Source organism: Nilaparvata lugens, chromosome 5 (assembly GCF_014356525.2).
Source record: "Nilaparvata lugens isolate BPH chromosome 5, ASM1435652v1, whole genome shotgun sequence".
NCBI classification, from domain to species: Eukaryota; Metazoa; Arthropoda; class Insecta; order Hemiptera; family Delphacidae; genus Nilaparvata; species Nilaparvata lugens.
Genome location: NC_052508.1, coordinates 51,484,018 through 51,506,369, shown reverse-complemented (window position 1 = coordinate 51,506,369; position 22,352 = coordinate 51,484,018). Strand labels below are relative to the sequence as shown.

Here is a 22,352-nt window from a genome sequence, read left to right as displayed (position 1 = left end):
TACTTTGTTATCTGTAAATTTCACTACTCAAAGGAATTCCATATTATATTTTTTTGAATTTATCAATATCATTGAATTATGTTGGAAATATTTTCTCACACTAGAATTATCAATAATTCATATAATTCACGAGTGTAAGTGAATTAGTATGTAATCACGGAATAAGCATAAAGTGTTTCTTTCCTCTGTGATGTAATATAAGATCAAATGTAATGTAATATTTCTATCAATGTCCATATTTTTAGTGTGATTCATTTTTATTTCAGGAATTATGTACAATGCACAAACAAGTTAAGCAGAATCGCATTTTACAAGCGACCACGTTCTTGACTGGGAAGGTGAGCATCACATTATCTTTATTATACTATTCCCAATCATTAAACTATTTGAAATTTGTGTTTCGGTTTCCATGTTTCTAATATATTGCGTTTGTTAGGTATTATCTTTGACTCTGAATTTCCAAACCTTAGATTCAGGAGAAATTCTATATTTTCCCCACCATGAGCTATTTGTATTCATACTTCTTCCATAATTCTTAGAATACAGTGAAATTATGCATGATAAATGGATGAATAGATTACAAATATTATAATAATTTGTTAAGCAATTAAAATAAAAGTATATTATAGGACTTAGAATTGGATCCAGGACCACTAACCTGCTTAAAGCTATGTTTCGAAATTGTGTACCTCATGCATTAGAATTTTTCAATATAAACAACTTTTAGTTAAAAGAAAACGTTGTAATGAATAAAAATTGTTTCTACAGCTCAAATTCCCATTTTTATTCGATTTAATTCGTGTTTGCATTATGCATAGGCTTATATTGAAATACATTTATAAAAAAGCTGTATGAACATCATAATATGTCAAACTATCCATCTTTACAGATTGTAGCGGTGCTGTCTAATTCCATTTTTGAATGGCTTATAACAGTTCACGTTTGAAAAAATAAGTAACTTTCAAAAATGAAATTCAGTTCGTGATACAATCAAATCAAAGAATATTCAATTCAGTCCTTGACAAAAACAATATATCCCTTGAGGAATTCTACGGTTTTTTTTGCCTCGTGAGTCCGTAATTATTCCATATTTTCTATTCTTCACGTTTCCAAGGTATAGGGATGCACTGAGATTCATTCATGTTTCGCTCTATGTTCAACCAAATTCACTCACATACTCATAAACTCACATACTTGTGGTGTCATCTGTGATGTCTGCTGTGTGTGAAGAAGTTTTTAGTAGCCTAATCTAGTAATTACAATATGTTTATATCAACTCATGGACTGGTCGATTTTTCACGTGGAGCACTCATCATAAACACCAAATTTAATTCTACTTAATGAGTTTTTATAACTTCTGTTTTTAGGATCTGCCCTTTCTCTGCTTTTCTCATTGGTGCAAAAATGTTCCACTTGTGTGTCTCTTGCATTTCTAGCTTTCAGTGTTGTTTGAACTGCACTACTCAATCTAGAAGGTTTCTTTTGTGTGTTTTCCTTCTACACTCATTTCTTGTAGTCTGAATTTGGTTCGAGCTTTTGACAATTTTCAAAGTATTGCTTCAACCCTGACCAATTTCCAATCCTATCCACTCAAGCTTCTCACTTTTCATGTTCTTTCTACAATGGCTTTTAATTGAACTTAAAACAAATAATTAACGTGAACATTTTAAACAGAAAGTTCTTACAACAGCTAACGAATGTGAATAAATATGAATAAGGCTATGCAAACGCTTACGTAGGCCTACGTAAATCAGATGTAGGCTACATCATTACCTCATCTACTACATCTCATTGTGTAGCAGTCGAATAGTAGGCCTACTTTTGTTGGATATCAATTTTGAATAGAAATACTCTTTTTCACAACTACTTATTTATTTTTAATTTGAATATCAAGAAATGTCTTGCCAATTCCGTTTATTAGAGATTGATAAAAACCGTGATTAGCTGCTAGATGATTTTTCCATGAATGAGTGGCTGGAATGAAGCTTCCATGAATGAGTGGCTTCAAAGTCTCATCTCATTCAATACTATTATCATTAATAAGTTGGAAATGATTACTTATAGTCGTTAATACTCAATTAATCTCAACATTTGATTCCCGTGTGAAACAGACTACACCGATTTTCAAAAATATATTAATAAACAGTTCAAAGCATCCTATTAGTGTACTATATTTTAATCACTTTACTGAGTAAAGCATTGGAGATAACGCCATTTAATTACTGAAAATTAAATTACCGTTCAATGTTTTACGAGCTAATTTACCTTGTAATCACTTTTCTTCCATTCATGCAGATCAAGGTTGTAAACGGTAAATTTAATTTGACAGTCTGGAGAATTGAAAAGTGGTAATTGAGGATAGGAATGGGGATGTCTTTTTTGTGTTGTTTCTTTAGAATTGATTTTAAATGTTCTGAATGATTTTCAAACTCAAAATCAACATTATTCAGTTTGAATTCAATATGATTTTACTATAATAAAATGTATTTACCTAAAAAATTGATTTTAGAAAGCTTCTAAAGTGAGTAAGAATATTAGAAACTAGAAGTTATTTAAACAATAATAATCATTGTTTTGTAGACAACACCTCTTCATTGAGTAATCAACTTTTTAATATTTCTTAACCTGATAGGTCAACTTTATTGATGACACAACTAGTGTAAGTTGAACTTGAACTACTGTATTTCTGATTATGAAGTTAAAAAAGTTGTAATAATTTACTCCAAAGTACCTTTGCTTTTTAGCATGACTTTTTCATTGTTGTCTTCAAGGTACTGTAGTTACAGCTTTTGAAAATATTTTGAGAGAGTTTTTATTGAATATTAACCTATGCCTAGATTCAAATCAGTTCAAATATATATCTCTCAACTTTATAGGTCAACTATACCTAATTGTTCAACGATTCAACTAGAATGAATAAATTGAGTTTACATTCTCATCTATTGGAAATCAATAAAATAAAATAAAATTGAGAGCTTGCTTTTTCTATTTCTGAAATCTATCGCTTTGATAATAGCTTTTTGCCACAATTTCAATCTGCAATTTGGTATTTTGGCGATGAACCTTCTTGGAGTAACTCCAGAAAAGCAAAGTCTTTCTCTGCTTTGAATGTGCACATTTTTGTGTTGAGATTTAATAAATATATCATTCTCCAGGTGTGTGTATTTATATTTAGGAGGGGGAAATGTACTGGGCAACTGACCTGTATGATAACTTGGTTAGTATCTTATCAAATAATCTGCCTCTTTCTATTATCACGTGCATGCATTTATTGTCATTAATATCCTCTCATACATTGTAATGTGAAATATCGATCGAGCTCATCACATTGCTGGAACTATTTTGCCACTCTTTATTTGAGGCTGTAAAACTTGATTGTGTAGTTTTCTTTTCAGTTCGAATCTCATTTTGAATCATGAGCGGAGTATGTAGGTACCATTTAGAGACATTTAAAATTCTCGGCTTTGTTTTATTTTTCACGGCAACTTGTTTATTGGGATTCACTTTGAACTGTGAGCATCCTTCAAAGTTATAGAAAACATTATTGTTCCCAATGTTGACAGTTTAAAGTGAATATCGCTGTAGAAAGTTCCACTACGCTCTCAATAAAATAAGTTGAGGACCAAATATGGGTGTTGCCATATTGTACGGAATTTAGACTCTCTCATGCAAGCCCATGTGACTGAATGTATTCAATATGACAAAGTTGCATCGATTTAAACTAAAAGCCAGCAGTGTTGCCACATTGAAGATGCTTTGCAAGTTACATGGATTTGCATGAGGAAGTCGCAATTTCACACAATCTGGAAACGGATGGAAGTTCAAATCCCGACTTGATTTATTCAGACTACAGTCTATTATCATTATGTTAGCAGTACTAATCTACTGGTACATAAATTTATAGTACTATATACTTCCAGTAACAGAGTATTAGTAGTTGTCTTCTAGTCTAATAATAGGCTTATCTACTACCACCAAAATAATAATAGACCACTAACTTAGTTTGAAGTAAACTATATAGCATATCATTCCTTTTTCATACAAATCATTGGACACATCTTTCTTATCTAGCATTATAAAGATCAACAGTTATTCAAATTATTATGTTCAAATAAATTTTCAAACTAAACGACTTGGTTCTCAAGAAGTTCTATTTCTTTGAACAACTATTGAACTTTACAATTAGAGTTTGAAAATCCTAATGTAAATGAACCAGAAAGCCTTATTAGAAAAATAGAATTAAAGGGAATATGATCGTATAATATATTGAGAAATAATTTCAAACACTCATAATTAATCTGTTTTGCTGGATGAGAGAGAATGCTATGATATCTACTTGTACAAATACTATTCTAGTAGTAAAGCTTAGTGCTTTTCATGCTATTCTGCTGAAAACATCAACTATTATTTTTAGAAACTTGAAAAATATCTTTGTAATATAGGCATTGTAGTTTATTGTTAACAATGTAAGATAAGACTCAATTATATTAAGGATTAAGGATCATTGATATCAATGATAAAATGAATTATGATATCAAGTATCAATCATGGCTCATGAATACCAAGAAAATGTTATATTATTGTTACATGAATACCGTATGTTTTATAGTGTTGTTCATTTTAATTCAATTATTTGAAATTATTTCTTGAGTGTGTAATTTATTGATCTGAACTTTTTATCTTTGGATCTCAGAGGTTTTCACATTCTATAGTTCAAAATCTCTTGGCCCTCCGACTACTACCATAGATGACACAAATAATGTGTTTTTTCTTTTCATAATATTGTCTTGTCTAAGTTACTACTCATATAGCCACTCAAAAAAGTGAGTTACTACTCACTAGTATAATGTGAGAAATCGTTCATGATTTGCACATGATCGTTCATAGATCATGAGTTGGAAGCAAAAATAAAAATACTCGAATGGCTCACCGGTATTAAATAAAAGCTTGTATTTATTTTTCTTAATCTTCATTTTCATTCATTTCATTTATGAATATTATACACGGTATGATATATTATAAATCGTTGATTACATACAGCATGTGTAATATTCACTTATTGATCGAATTTACACTTTTGCAAATTTTTCTTAGTGAAGTTTCAACTTATCGAGAAATATTTGTCACCTGTATTATTTCTCCATCTCACTAATATCGAATGCTGACTGTGATTCAAATAAAGCACTTGTCATAAAACTCTATAATTCATCATTAACCACTTGTAAATTCTACAGCATGTTTTTTTTAAAATCGCTCTATCAAGTAAGAATGCTGTATTTAATTCAATTATACATAAAATTAAAAAACTCAGTATAAGTACCGGTAACTCTATATAACTCATATGGACTTGTTGTTAATATATTAGTTGAAGATTTTCCCCTACGTTTTAAATAACTTTCCACCCATTGTTAGAAAAAATTTAGAGATTTACTTCATCATCACTATATTTCCATTTTTGAACAGTAAAATTTCATGTCTTAGGTAGCAGGATTAGTTGCAAGATCTGTTCGTTAATAATCTTTGATTCTCTAATCTAATAATATTCATGACACTACACGCTTGTTAGTGCACATTAGAAGATTTGGAAATAATGCAGTTTTACAGTAAAATATTTCATGAAACGTACACTTTTACAATCTCAATTATCAATCCCACAATTCTAGAAAAAATACGATATTCAGATTTTATTAAAGCCATCCGATTTATACAGTTTTATATTCATTCTCCTTAAACCCTGTTTTTTATCTTTGATCTCCATTTTATACAGATGCAATTCTTATGGAATGTATGCACTTTCTCAACTATCCTCTCACTGAATGCATTTTTATAATGTTTCTAATCTAGTAGAGTTCAATTAAGTACTTACACCCTCATTTCAATAAAAATAATTCATTTTCACTCTAATCACTCTTTTATGAATGCCGTTCAACTTGCTCTCTTCTAGTAAACTATTAGTTTTATATTGTGATACCTCTCTTCAAGGTTTACTAATAATACTTTTTGAGCCTGAATCCACTTTATCCTATTTCACTTGCCATAGAATATGAAGTACTGTTTGATAACATGTTAACAGGAATGACTGTTGTATAACAGAATGTGTTTTTAAAAAATATTGTGCTTTGGACCGGTTTCATATTAAAGCCCTGCTTTCCAATGCATTTCTACTCTGCTGTGTAGAAATATAGTACCATAATCTCTCTTATGAAATTGTTCATACGTTTGTAGTCTACCAATGTGTGAATGCTTACATAAGAACCATAGATATTCTTAGCTCAGCAGAGCAGAAATGAAAAGGAAAGCAAGGCTTTTGGTGATTGCTTTTTTCTTCAGTACTGGTTAACCTGTTAACTTGATTTAATTTGTATGTTTATGAATACACACATCATCAATATTTATCATTGATTTGAACTGATTTGCCCGCAGATACCCACGCTCCATGAACGAACATGGTCAGCTATTGACTCCGTAACAGATGTGTTCAGTAAGTTTATGAAAAACTATGTGTATGTAGATAAAAAAGTATTTCCCGATAGAGGGAGGACGTTTACTGCAGTCTACAGTAGAGATAAGGAATACTTGTAAGTAGATATTGTTGACTTACATTCATTACTTCATTTTCTAACTATTTATTATATCAATAAGCGTTCAGAATCGATTGTGAATAATATTGATTTCTCTGTCTTGATATTATTTTACAGTATGAATCATTATTTATAATAGAATTATTAATTTATTGGAGTACAATAATTGGAAAATTGTTTGTTATAATTGAGAGAAACCTAATTCAGACTCTTGATATCGTTAATTATTATTAATCAATTCTATTTTCTTTTACTCCCCATCAAGGTTTCAAGAATAATACATTTTTGGCAGAGATTTAGATTTTAATTATCATCATCATGTGTTCATGTATAAGAATATCTTGAATGTACGAGTATCTGTGAAGCACCTGCACACAGGGAAAATAGTGACGTCCAATAGACATGTTCATTAGTGGCAGATATTAAATTCCGTCTATTATCCATGTGAGAGGGGGCTTGGACGCTGCTAATGTCCCTGTGTAATGTAGCCATTACTGGTGGCTAGTAGTGAACGCCAATATTGTCCCTGTATACAGAGTGTTAAAGATTATCATCTGAAGTTGGAATTCGTTATATCTTGCTATCGTTTTTGAAACATTTGAGAAGCAAATTTATTGAGCATTACTCCATGTTTTCTTCAAAAATGTGTTTCTTTTATGATCTTCAAAAATGTGTTTCTTTTATGATTAATTATTTACAATATTATCAATAATATTGAGGAATACACCCATCGACAATTTTGGTGAAATAGACACACTAATAATTACATTAGTGGGATGATGGGATGATTGATAGAAAAATCATTCTGATTTTCAATTTCAATATTACAAATATGTAGCCTATTCATTATGTAAATTCATTCTCCTTAGATGAAACATGTTGGCTCTACACCGTAATTTTTCTATCGCATGCCTGTTATTATGATTTTTACCGTGCTTACTGTGATATGTTCTTTATTTTGGAGTAAAATAAACGTTTTCTCAATGTTGTTTTCAGATTTGATATACATTCTAGTGATTTTTTTACTCCGGCAGCGCGCTCTCGTATAGTGCAATTTATTTTAGACCGTTCCTCTTTTAACAAGGACAAAACTGACGTCTTCCACTTTGGAATAGAACGACTCGTTGCCAGTTATGTGTACAGTGCTGCTTATCCACTTCATGATGTGAGTTTAATACAAATAATAAAATATTCCGAATTAAAAGTAAAAGTAGAGATGTTGAAAGATGTATACGAAAAATCAAACCAGTTGAAAATTATTAATATTAATACTTGATCTTCAACATAATGCTCTATTGTTTTCTCAAAACGTTACTATGATTGTATTCATATTTATTATTCCATAAATCACTTAATTTTTCTAAAAAAATCTCTTGTTTCTAAAAAAATATAATTATACAAACATTTTGTTTGTATAGCTGTATATAAATCTTTGATAATTTTGTTTACAAACAATCTTTTGCCAATCTCTATTCAAACATTTTCAAACATAATGTGCTCTTGAGTAAATTTATATTTAAACTCATAATCCAGGAAGTAGAGTATATATTTTATATTTGTCTGATATATCCCAATCTTCCTGTAAGGTCAATAATACCGTTAATTTGGTAAAGTTAATAAGGATTTCGAAGATCATTCCATATCAAGGATTACAATCTGTGAACGAATATATCATCATCACACAGTCCAATTTGTGAGCAAACCATTAGATTATAAAATTTACAATTGATACAAATTTAGCCAACCGTTTAGATTATTAAAACTTAACACTGTCTTAATAAAATATGAGATTAATCAATTCCATTGTAGAGCATTTAATAAGAGAACACGTCACAATAATCAATCTGCAATGAAATTGATGAATCTCGTGTCTTCTTTTGCTTATTCAATTATTTTCTTTTTGGTAACAATTTATGATTGATTAGTTTAATATGCTTGTTATTTGAAATCGTATATTGTCAATTTTGAATAATAATTCTTCTGTTCTTATCGCGTTCTAGCAAGAAGTTTGTTTGCGTATACGAGTAAGATTGTTTACCTCTCAACCATGGTTATTTCTAATGTGAATTATACATTTCCTGACTCAAAAATATCAAGTCGCATGTGTGCATATTTTAAACAACTTCCAGAAGCAGACACACTCATCATATCCATTGATCTCTTTCAAAAGTTCTGGCATTAAGAATACAGTATTTTAAATAACTATTCTCAAGTTTTTTCCCACACCGAAATGAATATTTTCTCCTGAATATTAATAATTTTAAGGTGGTGCATTTCTCGTGGTTTTATCTATTTTGTTTATAGTTCTTGCAAACCTTAGTTTGCAGCATGGGGCTTAATGGCCATTGTTATTTCTTACGAGAATGCGAGTGGTATGTTTTGAAATTATGTATTTATTCATATATTGTGCAGTATTCTTATTCTACTCCTGCAGAATAAGCTCACACATGGTTGTGGCTTCTATGAAATCTGGCTGCACTGCTGACATGATAAATACAGCTGACTTAGTTACCATAGTTTGCTACTTCTTGTTAAATCTAATTTTATCATGATCCATCACTAGAGTTCAGTTCTGTCAATGAAAGCCTATATTTTGATCTAAATATCGGTCTTTCCTATTACAAATTAATTGACAGAATTGAACTCTAGTGATGGAACCTGATAAAATGAGATTTAACAAGAAATAACAAACTATGGTAACTAAGTCAGCTGTTTTTATCATGTCAACTGCTACAATCAATCATTGCAATATTGTGGCACTGCTATCAAGCTGTAATCCATCGAAATGCTACAATCTAAGGTTTTTGCACAGAGACTATAAATTGATTATTGAAGTTTATTATAGCTGTAGGTCCTTTACCCAAGCATCAATTTATTGCATTTATTTGAGTTCTAATGATTCGAAATTGAATATTTCTGTGATTTGAATTGACAGGGTGACCTGAAAACGCCAGGCAGCATGAGATACCTGCTGTACACAGAGTGGGCGTCGATCAAGAAGTGCTTTCGCTACCAGCCGATCGACCACATCAAGAACTACTTCGGCATCAAGATCGGCCTCTACTTCGCCTGGCTCGGCTTCTACACACACATGCTCACCTTCGCCTCTATCGTCGGCCTGCTCTGTTTCATCTACAGTACAATTACGCTTCATGACAATGATCCTAGGTAGCCTTTATCATTGTTAATTCAACGAAAATTAATACTATTCTATATACGAATTTAAAGAAATCAAAGTACCCTTTTTCAACTTTATTTCATTTCACATAACATGTTTCGATTTCTAATGATTCACTCACTTGAAAATTAAATTATAAGTCGAAATATGTTGTGAGACATAGAATAAAGTTTAAAAAATGTACTTTGATTTTTCTAATTGCACATAGCCTGTTGTTCCTTTCCCAATCATTCATAGTTGAACGATATTGTATATGTATCAATGTATAAAATAAATAAATACGAGTAGCCCTTACCAAGGAAGTGTAGTATGTAACTGTAGTATTCAATGTATGTAATGCGTCCTTTATGGAAAATTAGTGTGAAAGGTTTCCGTTCTAAGGAGGGGGGGGGTGGTACTATCTACATGACTTAACATACTGGTACTATTTAACATGTTTGTACACACATGCTTGTCACATGACACATGTTGTGTCATCAGCGAGAAAAGCTTCGAACCTTTAAAATAGATTGAGTTTAAGTTTTGTATCTTCGATTTTTTGTTGTTAATATTTTATTACTTTTTGGTTTTATTTTAATAGTTACTGAAATTCCAGCCATTTTAGAAGAGTAGTATTTATGTTCGTTTGTTTCAGTGTTTGAGCAAGTTGATGGAGGGTGTTGGGTGCCTTTTCTGTTCACATCAGACCAAAATGTATCCAATTCCAACTCCTTAACAGTACACTGATTTTCAGTTCTGAATGGTCAGTAATGTATCAAAATATAATCTGAAGTAGATTTTTATTGAAGCGGAAGTTTTCCTATGATTTTTCTCTGTGATTGAAATAGCAATCGACGTACGCTAATTTTGCAATTAGAATTTACTTCAATCTCATGGATTAAATTCTATTTACAAATAGAAAATTAGCATACTATATGATTCATATCCACTGTCTATGGCCTATTAATGGGTTGCTTTGTATGTTTTTCAACTAAAATGGTATTAATTTTTGTATGTTCCAGTCAAGATATTTGTAACCAGAATCTTAGCATTAAGATGTGTCCATTATGTGATCGTTTCTGTGATTATTGGGATATTTCCGAGACCTGTTTCCACGCAAAAGTTACTTATTTATTCGATAACAATACTACTGTGTTTTTCGCCGTCTTCATGTCATTTTGGGGTGAGTATCACTTACATTATCACTTTCATAATTTTCCCCATCATACACATCATCACCTCAAGTGTGCTCCTGATTGTGGACAGATCAAATTTCAGTTTAACACACTTGTTATTGGCTGAAATTCTTGCTTTGTTTGCTGCATTCTTCAATTCTCCAACTGGAAGAAAACTATTGAAGAATGCAGCAAACACTTGCAAGACTTGAGGTGATGATGTGTATGATGGGGAAACTTGAACAAAAGTCATTGCATGGAAAAATCGAAAGAGTTGACACTATCATAATATTGTTACCACGTTTCTCAAAATTTGGAATAAAATACAACAAATCAAATAACATTTTATTGTATCTGAATATAAGTTGAACATGTTCTACAAATGAGTGAAATACTTCAAATATTTCATTTTATTTGACTAGGCTAGGCACTGAACCTATAAAAAATTATATAAATTATAGTTTATGTTTATATTGTATACTTATTACGATGCGTATCATACATTCAGCTCTACTCTATTATACAGCTTACATATCACAGATATCTAAATTATCAACGATACTTGGACCCGTATAACATTAGGGTCGCCACTGGGATACCAGAAAGGCACCAGTAATGCCCATCTGTAAAGCAAGCTGGGAGAAACCAGACAGCTGCCAAAATATGGTATGGTTTTCCTAGTGTAATTAATGCAGTACGAACTGATGCCACTGATGCGACTAGCTCGGACCACTGGCAACCCAGCCCAGTGTATTAATGTATTACAGGCCTTATCATCAATAATAGCATAAGAGGTGCACAAATCACTGGCATAAGTTATTATTCCTCCTGTTACTTATTTTCTACTCATCTGAAATCAACACGTAGGCCCGGTAAAACAAAATTAAATTTCATTTATGGTAAAGTTCTGATTAAACACGTCTTCCGCTTCTCTGATTAGTTCTCGTGGCATTCAACTATTATATTAATTAAAAACAGAATTTTGTGAAATTGCATCGTACTATTTTTATTCTTGTTCATTATTTACTTGTTCAACAACTTATCATTGTAATCTGTGATGAATTAGATTAAATTTCTTCATTCATGTAAGTTAATATAGATACTAGCTCATACACTATTTCACAATAAATTGCAATAAAGCTAATTCAATGAATTTTATAAATTATGAGGGATCATTAATTGGTATGCCGATTGAATGCAATTGGAATTTCTATTATAATATAGTTACTATTATATTGCAATTAACTACATAAGGCGGTGTTTCAACAAATAATTGTGGATTATTGGAAAAGCATATAAAATAATATTCTTTCCACTAATACATAACCGGAATAAGAGATAAACAGAGAGACAAATAAGGTTAGGTCTTCATCATCACTCAATTCAACACAATAATTTAAAGTTCAAAAATATACTCAAACTTATTAAATTGATGATACAAGAATAAAGATCCAATGATTGATTTAAAGGTTTGACATAAAAGAAACGTCAGGTAAAGTTTTCAGACTTTTATTGAAAAAAGAGCTGCTATCCATTTGTGGAGGAATATAAAGATTTTCACAAATCTCAAGATGGAGGTTTAAGAAGATAGATAACATTTTACTGTTTGATTAATGACAAATTAAAAAATCCCTATACCCCTTTTACAGGTCGTCAGTGGATAAAATAATAATGATAACACAATTTTCCAGTCCAAAAATACGCATACTTGTATATTTCTTATTAGATTTTTCGTTTTTCCCGTGCAGCGACAATGTTCCTGGAACTGTGGAAACGGTACTCGGCGGAGATCACGCACCGGTGGGACCTGACAGGGTGGGACACGCAGGAGGAACACCCGCGACCCCAATACCTGGCGCGGCTGGCGCATCTCAACACGCAGGCGACGCGGGTCAACATCGTCACCAACACGCTAGAGCCGAAGGTGCCCTTTTGGACCATCCGATTTCCTGCCACACTGCTCAGCTTCTCTGTCGTTCTGCTCTTGGTCAGTTTCATGCGTTTACTTTAGCAAATGAATTAATTTGAGCGAGTGAAATGAGGTCTAAGATTCAAGTAGATGGTTTTGCTTTCTCTCTATGTATGTTTATATTTATGTTCCGCATTTACAGCGAAATGTGGCAATAGATTTTCTAATTTAACAGGTATGTTCCTTTTTGAATTGCGCGTCGATGTACGTATATATGAAATTTTGAATTTTAAGGATGATATTAAAGGAAAAGGAATCTCCTCCATATTCCAATAAATTACTGTAAAAATCAGACTATAGAATTAATCATGATTAATCAGCTGTCAAGAGGATATTAGTTGCATGCAATTAATAACTCAATGTAACTTTCTCTCTCCATCTTCCTCTGCTTTCAACTCGGGTTGACCAGTTGACAGTATTAGAGGAGGCTGGCTTTGTGCCTGGCCTTTTAAAAGATAATAAAAATGATAATTTGGAATAAAATTTAGAATTTGGAAATAGACTGAGTCTATACTAAGTATATTCATGCAGGTGAACGGACTAGAGTCAAGAAAACTTCAATTAATCTTGCCATGCCTGATTCAATAGGTTTCTACTATAAACTAACACTACACTTTGAAATAATTGAAAAATACAAACAAATTCAATAAAACATTGGCTCCTAAAATCGGACAAAGGAAAAAACAATTTCATGTTACTTTGTTGACATTCTTCATCTGATTTGGGGGCGCATTACTATCCCTCGTTTAGATAGCAATACGTCACAAAACCAATTAATATTAGTCATAAAATAACAAATTAATTTCAATGCAAAAACTCAAGAAAGAAAAAAAACCGTTGAACCCAGTTTTTGTCAATAATAACCCGTATAACCCATTCCATAAATTTCGAATCCCCACTTTTGATTGACATTCTTGAATGAACCTTTCGTTCCACTACACTGCACTTTCGTTGGTCTGTACGTTGCTTTATCGTCGAGGTCACAGTACCTTGTTTTTGGCGGTGAACTTTTACCGGTTGAATTTGGCTTGACGGCGACATCTTACGTCCCTAAACCTGTCATCTGAACGGGTGTCTTGAAGCGGTGTTTAAATAAAGTTGCGGAACCAAAGGGGTGGTACATGAAGTTGGTTTTGGGTCACACATGAACCGCTTAGCGGTTATTTGAAGAAACAATTATTCGTACATGATGAAGAAACACAATTAAACTTTCCAGGACATGGCACTACTAGAAAATTTAAACTTTAATAAAAATAAACCTAACTCCTACATTAATTAATAGTCTAATATTATAAACTTGCCCAAAAAGGGAGAAACGAATCGACTACACCTTCACTCTCGTAGTGCTCCTAGCAAAGTGTCCTCCGAAACGTAATCTGGTCTCTCGGCTGGGGAATTGCCCCACTACTGTATTTAGAAACAGGCCTTTATAGAGCGACTGAAAATATGGGAATCATATTTGACCAATAATCGCGTCACTTCTAGAGCCTTGGGACCAAAGAGTAATTGAAAAATCGGTAATTTGTTATAATTTCAATATCTTGCTGTTTTCCACCTTATCGAACTCTATGTCGCGACAGGGAGGCTGAGTTTGAGAGATAATTCCATAATCTACATTCCTCGACGACTCGGAGCCACAATTTTTAAATATCTATCCTGGGAAACTCGAAGTCTTGGCCGTTCATCATAGAGAGAGAAAACAATTTCGCTAACTCACAATAATGGCTCTAGCCTATTGCGTATTAAATTTACTATTATAGCTTGGGAAAAGGCCTGAATTAAAAACAGTGCTCGGCACAGCTTATAACTGCGAAAATAAAAATATCTCATCCCCGAAGTGAGAATGGATAACACAATTAGAACTAATAGGAATTATATTTCCTTTGTTGTGTGCAAATTTAGCTTCAGGTATTGAAAAAAAAATTAAAAAAAAAAACTACAGGACAGAATTTACTCTGATGGACAGCATTTGAGGGGACTGTGGTTTATAATGTGTGAGGTCTAATGTTCATAGAACTACTATTATATCAATATATAAATAAATACATATTTTGAAGATAATCCAAAAGGAATGTTACTCTGATTTATTTTAGAAATCTAATAATTGGCTTACTGATGCCTTAGACTCTATCAAGCCATAGTAAGTTCTCATTATTAAAAATACAATGTTCTCTCTTTACTTGAATTTTATATGAAATTGATCTATATTGATTGCAGATGATGTGAGAAGGATATTACTCTGATTTACTATTTTTTTGTAAGATTAGAATTTTATTATTGTGCTCACTGTTCCCGTGGATTTTATCAAATCTTAGTAAGTTGTAATTACATACAAAAAGACAATGCTCTCTTCATTTGAAGTTTATATAAAATTAAATCATAGCTATTTCTAATTACATACTACAAAAAATGTTCTCTTCACTAGAAGTTTATATAAAATTAAATCATAGCTATTTCTAATTACATACTACAAAAAATGTTCTCTTCACTAGAAGTTTATATAAAATTAAATTATAATAAGTTCTAATTTATCACATACTATAGACAATGTTCTCATCACCACTTAAAGTTTATATAAAATTAAATTATAATAAGTTCTAATTTATCACATACTATAGACAATGTTCTCATCACCACTTAAAGTTTATATAAAATTAAATCATAGCTATTTCTAATTACATACTACAAAAAATGTTCTCTTCACTAGAAGTTTATATAAAATTAAATCATAGCTATTTCTAATTACATACTACAAAAAATGTTCTCTTCACTAGAAGTTTATATAAAATTAAATTATAATAAGTTCTAATTTATCACATACTATAGACAATGTTCTCATCACCACTTAAAGTTTATATAAAATCAATAAATATTGATGCTCTTGAATAATACTTATTTCAAGGAAACCCAATTTCTCGTTCATAATAATTTTTTTTTGTTTCGTAGGTAAACTGATGTTTTTTTGTAATATCAATTTCATTAATGTTTTCAAGGATTTTAGTGGCACAAAATTATTTTAATTATAATATGTTACTAGAAATAAACGTTCAACAAATTTGAAAAGTCGCAATGAATTTCACTAAAATCCAATTAATTAAGTTATTTTGGACGTGATTTGCAGGTTACCTTAGCGTTAGCCACCGTGCTGGCAGTAGTGCTGTATAGAATGTCGGTTTTGGCCGCCCTCAGTGTGTATGGAGACGAAGTGATCACTAGCTATGCAATTCTCTTCACCACGGCTACTGCTGCTTCCATCAACCTCACTTGCATTTTCCTCTTCAATTGGGTTCGTAATTATTACTACATAATTATAATTAATTTCACTTCCCAATTAACATAATAGATAATAAATAATTAGCATTAATCATCAGAATTGGATCCGTTTCGGGCTTAAGCCGTTGGTACTTTTCTGGAAGTTGAGTAATAACACAGAATACAGCAGTTATAGTAGTATTATAGTAGCAGTGTATATATATAGAGTTCCACGTTATAATGACAGTATTTGATCAACTTTGGTTTTGCTATCCTTGTCTATCATTCGACAAAGCTGGTGGTACTATCCTTTTCTAGGTCCACAATGATGCCAATTATGTTTTTGACAGTGTAGAAATATAATTAATTAATGCAGAGAATCGGCATCGCTATTCTCCTATCTTTATCCACTGCCATTATAACGTGGACCTCACTATAGTATTATATTATAGTGAGGTCCACGTTATAATGGCAGTGAATAAATATATGCTGAATAATATGGCAGTGAATAATATCTTATGCTGACTTGAGACATAGCCACCTCTAATACAAGGCCGCGGCCTACGATATTGCTACTTCGCAGTGTAATACATGATTGGTGAAAAAGATCAGCTGGTATTTTTTAAAATCTTTTTCACCAATCATGTATTAGATTCTAGGCCTACAATGCGACGTTGCGATATCGTAGGCCGTGGCTTTGTATTAGAGGTGGCTATGCTTAAGAATGTAAATATCACTATAGATAGGCACCATTATACGTAGCGCATCACGAGGAAGGCGAAATTAGTTTTTGAAGATTGATATTTCAAAATGGAACATTATCTTATTTATTTAAAAATGAAGTATAACATAATTTAATAGCGTATGATAAATAAATAATTCTCTTGATAGTAGGTCATAGTAAGTGGTATACCCCTTTCTTTGGTCAATTGAACTTATTTGTTGAAATCATAGAATTATTTACAGTATGAACAGAGATATTGTGGAATTTCTCCATACTAAGGTGAAATAAAAACGACATTGTTAGTTCCACATAATTTATTTGAGCCAAACTCAAGTTTCAATGCACTAAGGCATCATCTTCAATGGTCTTTTTTCGTTCTTGAACTATTATGACGTCACTACAGTCTAATAACTAAGTCTAATAACAATCTAATATTAGACTAGTGTCGTCATAATAGTTCAAAACGAATTATTAACTCGCAGTTCGTCATGAATAACAAAATAGATGAGGTCTTTTTTGTTAGTCTAACAAAAAATACCCCTGAAGATGATGCGTTAGTGCACGAAACTTAAGTTTTGCTCAAATAAGTTGTGTGGAACTAACAATATCGTTTTTATATTAGCTTAATAGAATTATATGGACTATATAATTGAAAAAAATAATGATAGGCTACACAAATACACCTAGTAATTGCAGCCCGATGTACCGTTAACAGTGTAAAATTGATACTTTGAAATTTTCAGTTAATTTATTTAGATTTGTATTTATTTTACAGGTTTATGGTTGGCTGGCCGAGTACCTGACTGAGTTGGAAATGTTGAGAACGCAGACCGAATTCGACGATTCACTCACCTTGAAAATGTACCTTCTTCAGTTCGTTAACTACTATGCATCTATATTCTACATTGCATTTTTCAAGGGAAAACTAGTGGGCTTCCCGGCAGCCTATAATAGGATACTGGGCACTAGGCAAGAAGAGGTAAGCTTTAGCTTTAGTTAGAGTTAGCTAGGGAATTATTCAATTATTATTAATACATCTATTCACTTATCATTTCTTTATGGGAGTAGCAGGCGCATGGAGCCTAACTTATCTTATCGATAGCTTATGAGTTCGACCACGAAACGAAATTGCTCCCCAAATTATTCAACTTCCCATTTATTGTTTCTATCATGTTCCCTCACTGAATTTCTATTGTTTTTCGTGCAAATTCAAAACTAGCTCATTTAATTTCTTCTGAATTAAAAAAAAGATCACAGTATTTATTGCTTCGTATGACGGCGAATTTTTCCCGCTCCCGTAGACGGGATGCACAATGGTGTGCACAAGGTTCAGCATCTAAATAACTTATCCGTTTACCACCTCTAGCTTTATTGATTATAATTTTATTGTATATGTTTGTAATGATTGTATTTCTAAATACTTCTCCATTTATTATATTTCTATTGCAGTGTGGTCCAGGAGGCTGTCTGACTGAACTCTGTATCCAACTAGCAATTATTATGATTGGAAAACAAGCTAGTAATACAGTTATCGAAATGCTATATCCGTAAGTACTCGACAAATATTTTTCATTATAATATCAGGTCGCTTCAAATATTGAGCAACAGTGATCAACAATAGTGAAACAAGTATTCTTGGCATTTGTAATGGATTTTTAATGGGGGTATAAACTGCTTTACAAAATTAACATTCATTTTTTAATTTTTCTCTATTTTTTTCAAAATTCACAGTTCGAGACTAGGCTACTAAGCTCAAAAAATAACACTTGATAAATTTAATAGTTTGAATACTATAACTTTATTTCATAAAACATTGTATCAATACGAATTATTATTGGGGTTTAGTAACAAAACAAAATCATTACCAAAATTCTATGATCATAATTCTCCAATGTTGTTTTCCATCACGAAATGCTTTTTATTAAATCAATTTTTGCTATTGAAAAGAACGACTAGAAGTCAGATTTTTTACAATAAATGAATTAATCACTCACTGTGACAACGAGATCTTTCGGCAGGTTCGCCGAAACCAGGAAGATTCACTGTCACAGTGAGTGATTAATTCATTTATTGGAAAAAATCTGACTGCTAGTCGTTCTTTTCAATAACAAAAAGCTATTAACAGTTTGATAAAACTTATTATACACTCATACTTATTTTATACATTTTTTTAATCATTCGGCAATACAATTACAAATCATAAAGCTATGAATAGAATTGAATGACTTTTTATTTGATGATGGGGCGAAGTTTAGAAGTAATGTCCACTTTACCAGTTAATCACGTCTGGAAGAGAGTAGCAAGCTCAGCCCTTAACTGTTCTTCTCCCAAAATCTATAAACAGTAACATTATTAAAAAGTAGGTTACATTTAATATTGTTTCAGACTGGCGTGGAAATGGTGGAATTCGGTGCAGCTGAAGAGGAGAAGCATGAAGCGAGGCCACACCCAGTGGGAACAGGACTACAAGCTGGTTGATTGGGGATCGCAGGGTCTATTTGCCGAGTACCTCGAAATGGGTCAGTGTCATTTCTCTTCATTATCTGTTTTCCTGTGTATTGGAATTACTAATATCAACCTATTCGAAATGGGTGAATGTCATACACCTTTAATACCTATTATCTACAGTACCTGGTTGCTTCTACAATAATTATCTACATTTTGACAAAAAATGAAATTTTTGTAGCGCACTCAACTTTTTCACTGCTCAAACCTACTGAAGAAAGATTTTCGTGTATCCAAACAAACGATTTGTTGTTATAACATACATTAATAAGCCATTATTTGCAGCTTCAACCCATTAAGAAGATTATTCTTAAAAATTATCCAAAATACTTGTTCAATTTGGTAATGATTGTATACGTTGAATATATGATTATTTGAACAACTGAATAATTATGTTTTACAGTCCTTGTAGATAAATATGTCAGTTTTAAAATTGGTTGAACTTGTAAGTTGTATGAAGGTTGTTCATGGAAAGCTGTCAATCCACACTACTGTGCGCATTGAAATACATGGCATATTTATGTGGGCATGATTTAAGACTATAAGTAGGTATGGCATATTTATGGCATATTTTGCAACAGATCAGAAGAAATCTCACTCTGTTCTAACTCTGTCTTACTTTTCAATTTCAAAATTTAAAAAATATATCTACACTAATTATACTATTTTGAGGATCAAAAACATAACTGGGACAGGTTTTCATGCAATATTCTGCAACAGATCATGAGATCGACAAAAATTGGTAATGAACAAAAACAAATTTTAATAAATGTCCAATTCAAAAAGTAAAACAAATTGATGTATCTTGCTGTTGCAGTGTTGCAATACGGTTTCGTGACGATCTTCGTGTCGGCGTTCCCGTTGGCACCACTGTTCGCTCTGCTGAACAACATCCTGGAGATGCGTCTGGACGCCAAGAAGCTGCTCACCTTCCACCGACGCTTCGTGTCGCAGCGCGTTCGCGACATCGGCGTCTGGTTCAAGATACTCAACTCGGTCGGCAAGCTGGCCGTCATCACCAATGCCTTCATCATTGCGTTCACCAGTGATTTTGTGCCGCGTACTGTCTACACGCTCATGATAAGTGATACACACTCGTTGGAGGGATTCCTCAACAATTCGTTGAGCTACATGAATACTAGTGACCTCGACCTCGATTCTCCGCCCAAGACTAAGATTGATTATTGCAGGTTAGTAAATTTACCTACAATTTTTTTGTCAGTTCCTTTTTGCTAAATTCCAAAGAATTACTTTGTAAAACGAAATATTTTCACATTCTAGTCCCCCGAGAAAGACAAAGATTTCACTGGAATTTCATGATTAACTGGTCAGGTCCGCGTTTTATCTCACTTAATATTTGTTTTATCTTGGAAAATTAGTTGTCAACCAATTTGTAATTAAATTTACAAAAAAATATTTTGGTAGTTTTTTCAAATCAATATTTTTTGATATTTAAGATTTACAATTTTTGTACCCAGGAACAATGCTCTAGAATATTGGTAGGGAGTTCGGAAACACTCTGTAAATCTTTACTTTTTTGCTAAGGAAGAATTCATGAGCTCTATACTTGTGCGTGGGTAATGAGTCGGATGATTATGAGAGATGAGTGGACCTACAGCTTCAGGTGGGATCTAAACGACTCATCCACGGATTTCGGCTCCTAGTCATTAGCTTATCAGCGCGACCATGAATCTAATCGCTTTCCCAACACATACATAAGAAACTGTAAGGCTATATATGAGGCCTATGTAATAAATACATAAGGAAGAAGGTCCTGTTGAAGGGCCCTTTGCGATCAGTACAGAAATTATTTTAGATAGATTTGCATGGTAGATATCATGATTATCAGCTAACTTAGGGTATGTTGTGTATTCTCTGCAAACAAAATTTATATAAAGTATATTTTTGTACTAATATTATTACTCATTACTTATTTATTTGATCAAAAACTGTTCTTGTTTTTCCAGGTATTCAGATTACAGAGAACCGCCCTGGAAAGATAATAAATACGAACGGACAAATATGTATTGGAGAGTACTGGCTGCTAGGCTTGCTTTTGTCGTGATATTTGAGGTAGGCTATGTCCAATCACAATCATTATAATAATATTTTTCAAACTCTAATGTCAAATTACTTCATGTATATTCTATCCTTTCAATACTATTATTTCTGATCAATGAGATTTGATTTTAATTACCATATTATTAATGACTGAGAATTATATCAATATTGTTGTAGGTCCAAGTATGAGTCTCAGTCTATCTTTTCAATACTGTTATTCCTAATCATTGAGATTTTAAATTAATTACCATATTATTAATGATTGAGAATTATATCAATTGTTCTAGGTCGGTATATTCAAATATTGAATATTATATTCGACTTCTTTAATAAAATATGGAACATCTTATTTTGAGTTTCTTATAAAATATACGTGTTTCGCGGCATACCAGAAGTCTCTTGGTAATAAACATCAAATCAAATACCTCTTATCAAAAAACCAAACCTGTTTCTCAACCAGACCTCGATATCAGCTATTATTGAATTGTTATAAAATATGTCAATTTGAAACATTTGATAATTGTTGTGTAGTTGAGAAGTTGATATTGTGGTAATTATTCATATTGAATGAAAAAGACTAAGAAATTATAAAAAAATCACAGATTTATTGATACTTAGAAAGACCGGTTTCGGTTATTACACCATTGATAAACTTTATCAGAGTTTATCAGAGATTGACAATGGTGTAATAACCGAAATCGGTCTTTCTAAGTATCAATGAATCTGTGGTTTTTTAAACAATTTCTTAGTCTTTTTCATTCAAAATTTGATAATTATTAATCATTATTGTTTTATAAAATTATCAAATATGTCAATTTAAAACATTTGAATAAAATGTCATTTGCTTCAGCTCAGTATATGATTGAATACAATGAAATGCCAGTGATGGAAAGGTTCTATATTCCAGTAAATTCAGTAATTTCAGCTA

The 22,352-nt window shown here is 32.0% G+C and overlaps 1 protein-coding gene across 2 annotated transcripts in view; it reads left to right on the top strand.

The window, feature by feature from the left end:
* The window catches only part of LOC111064167 (anoctamin-1), a 39,572-nt gene that overhangs the window by 12,523 nt on the left and 4,697 nt on the right, over window positions 1–22,352 (top strand). For both annotated transcript variants that reach the window (XM_039428638.1, XM_039428637.1), the window contains exons 5-17: window positions 267–338; window positions 3,176–3,217; window positions 6,424–6,578; window positions 7,578–7,746; window positions 9,517–9,749; window positions 10,761–10,921; window positions 12,662–12,900; window positions 16,004–16,168; window positions 17,634–17,837; window positions 18,308–18,405; window positions 19,244–19,377; window positions 20,181–20,553; window positions 21,331–21,436. In XM_039428638.1, the coding sequence (XP_039284572.1) occupies window positions 267–338; window positions 3,176–3,217; window positions 6,424–6,578; window positions 7,578–7,746; window positions 9,517–9,749; window positions 10,761–10,921; window positions 12,662–12,900; window positions 16,004–16,168; window positions 17,634–17,837; window positions 18,308–18,405; window positions 19,244–19,377; window positions 20,181–20,553; window positions 21,331–21,436 (2,151 nt within the window). The remainder of the gene's footprint in view (window positions 1–266; window positions 339–3,175; window positions 3,218–6,423; window positions 6,579–7,577; window positions 7,747–9,516; window positions 9,750–10,760; window positions 10,922–12,661; window positions 12,901–16,003; window positions 16,169–17,633; window positions 17,838–18,307; window positions 18,406–19,243; window positions 19,378–20,180; window positions 20,554–21,330; window positions 21,437–22,352) is intronic.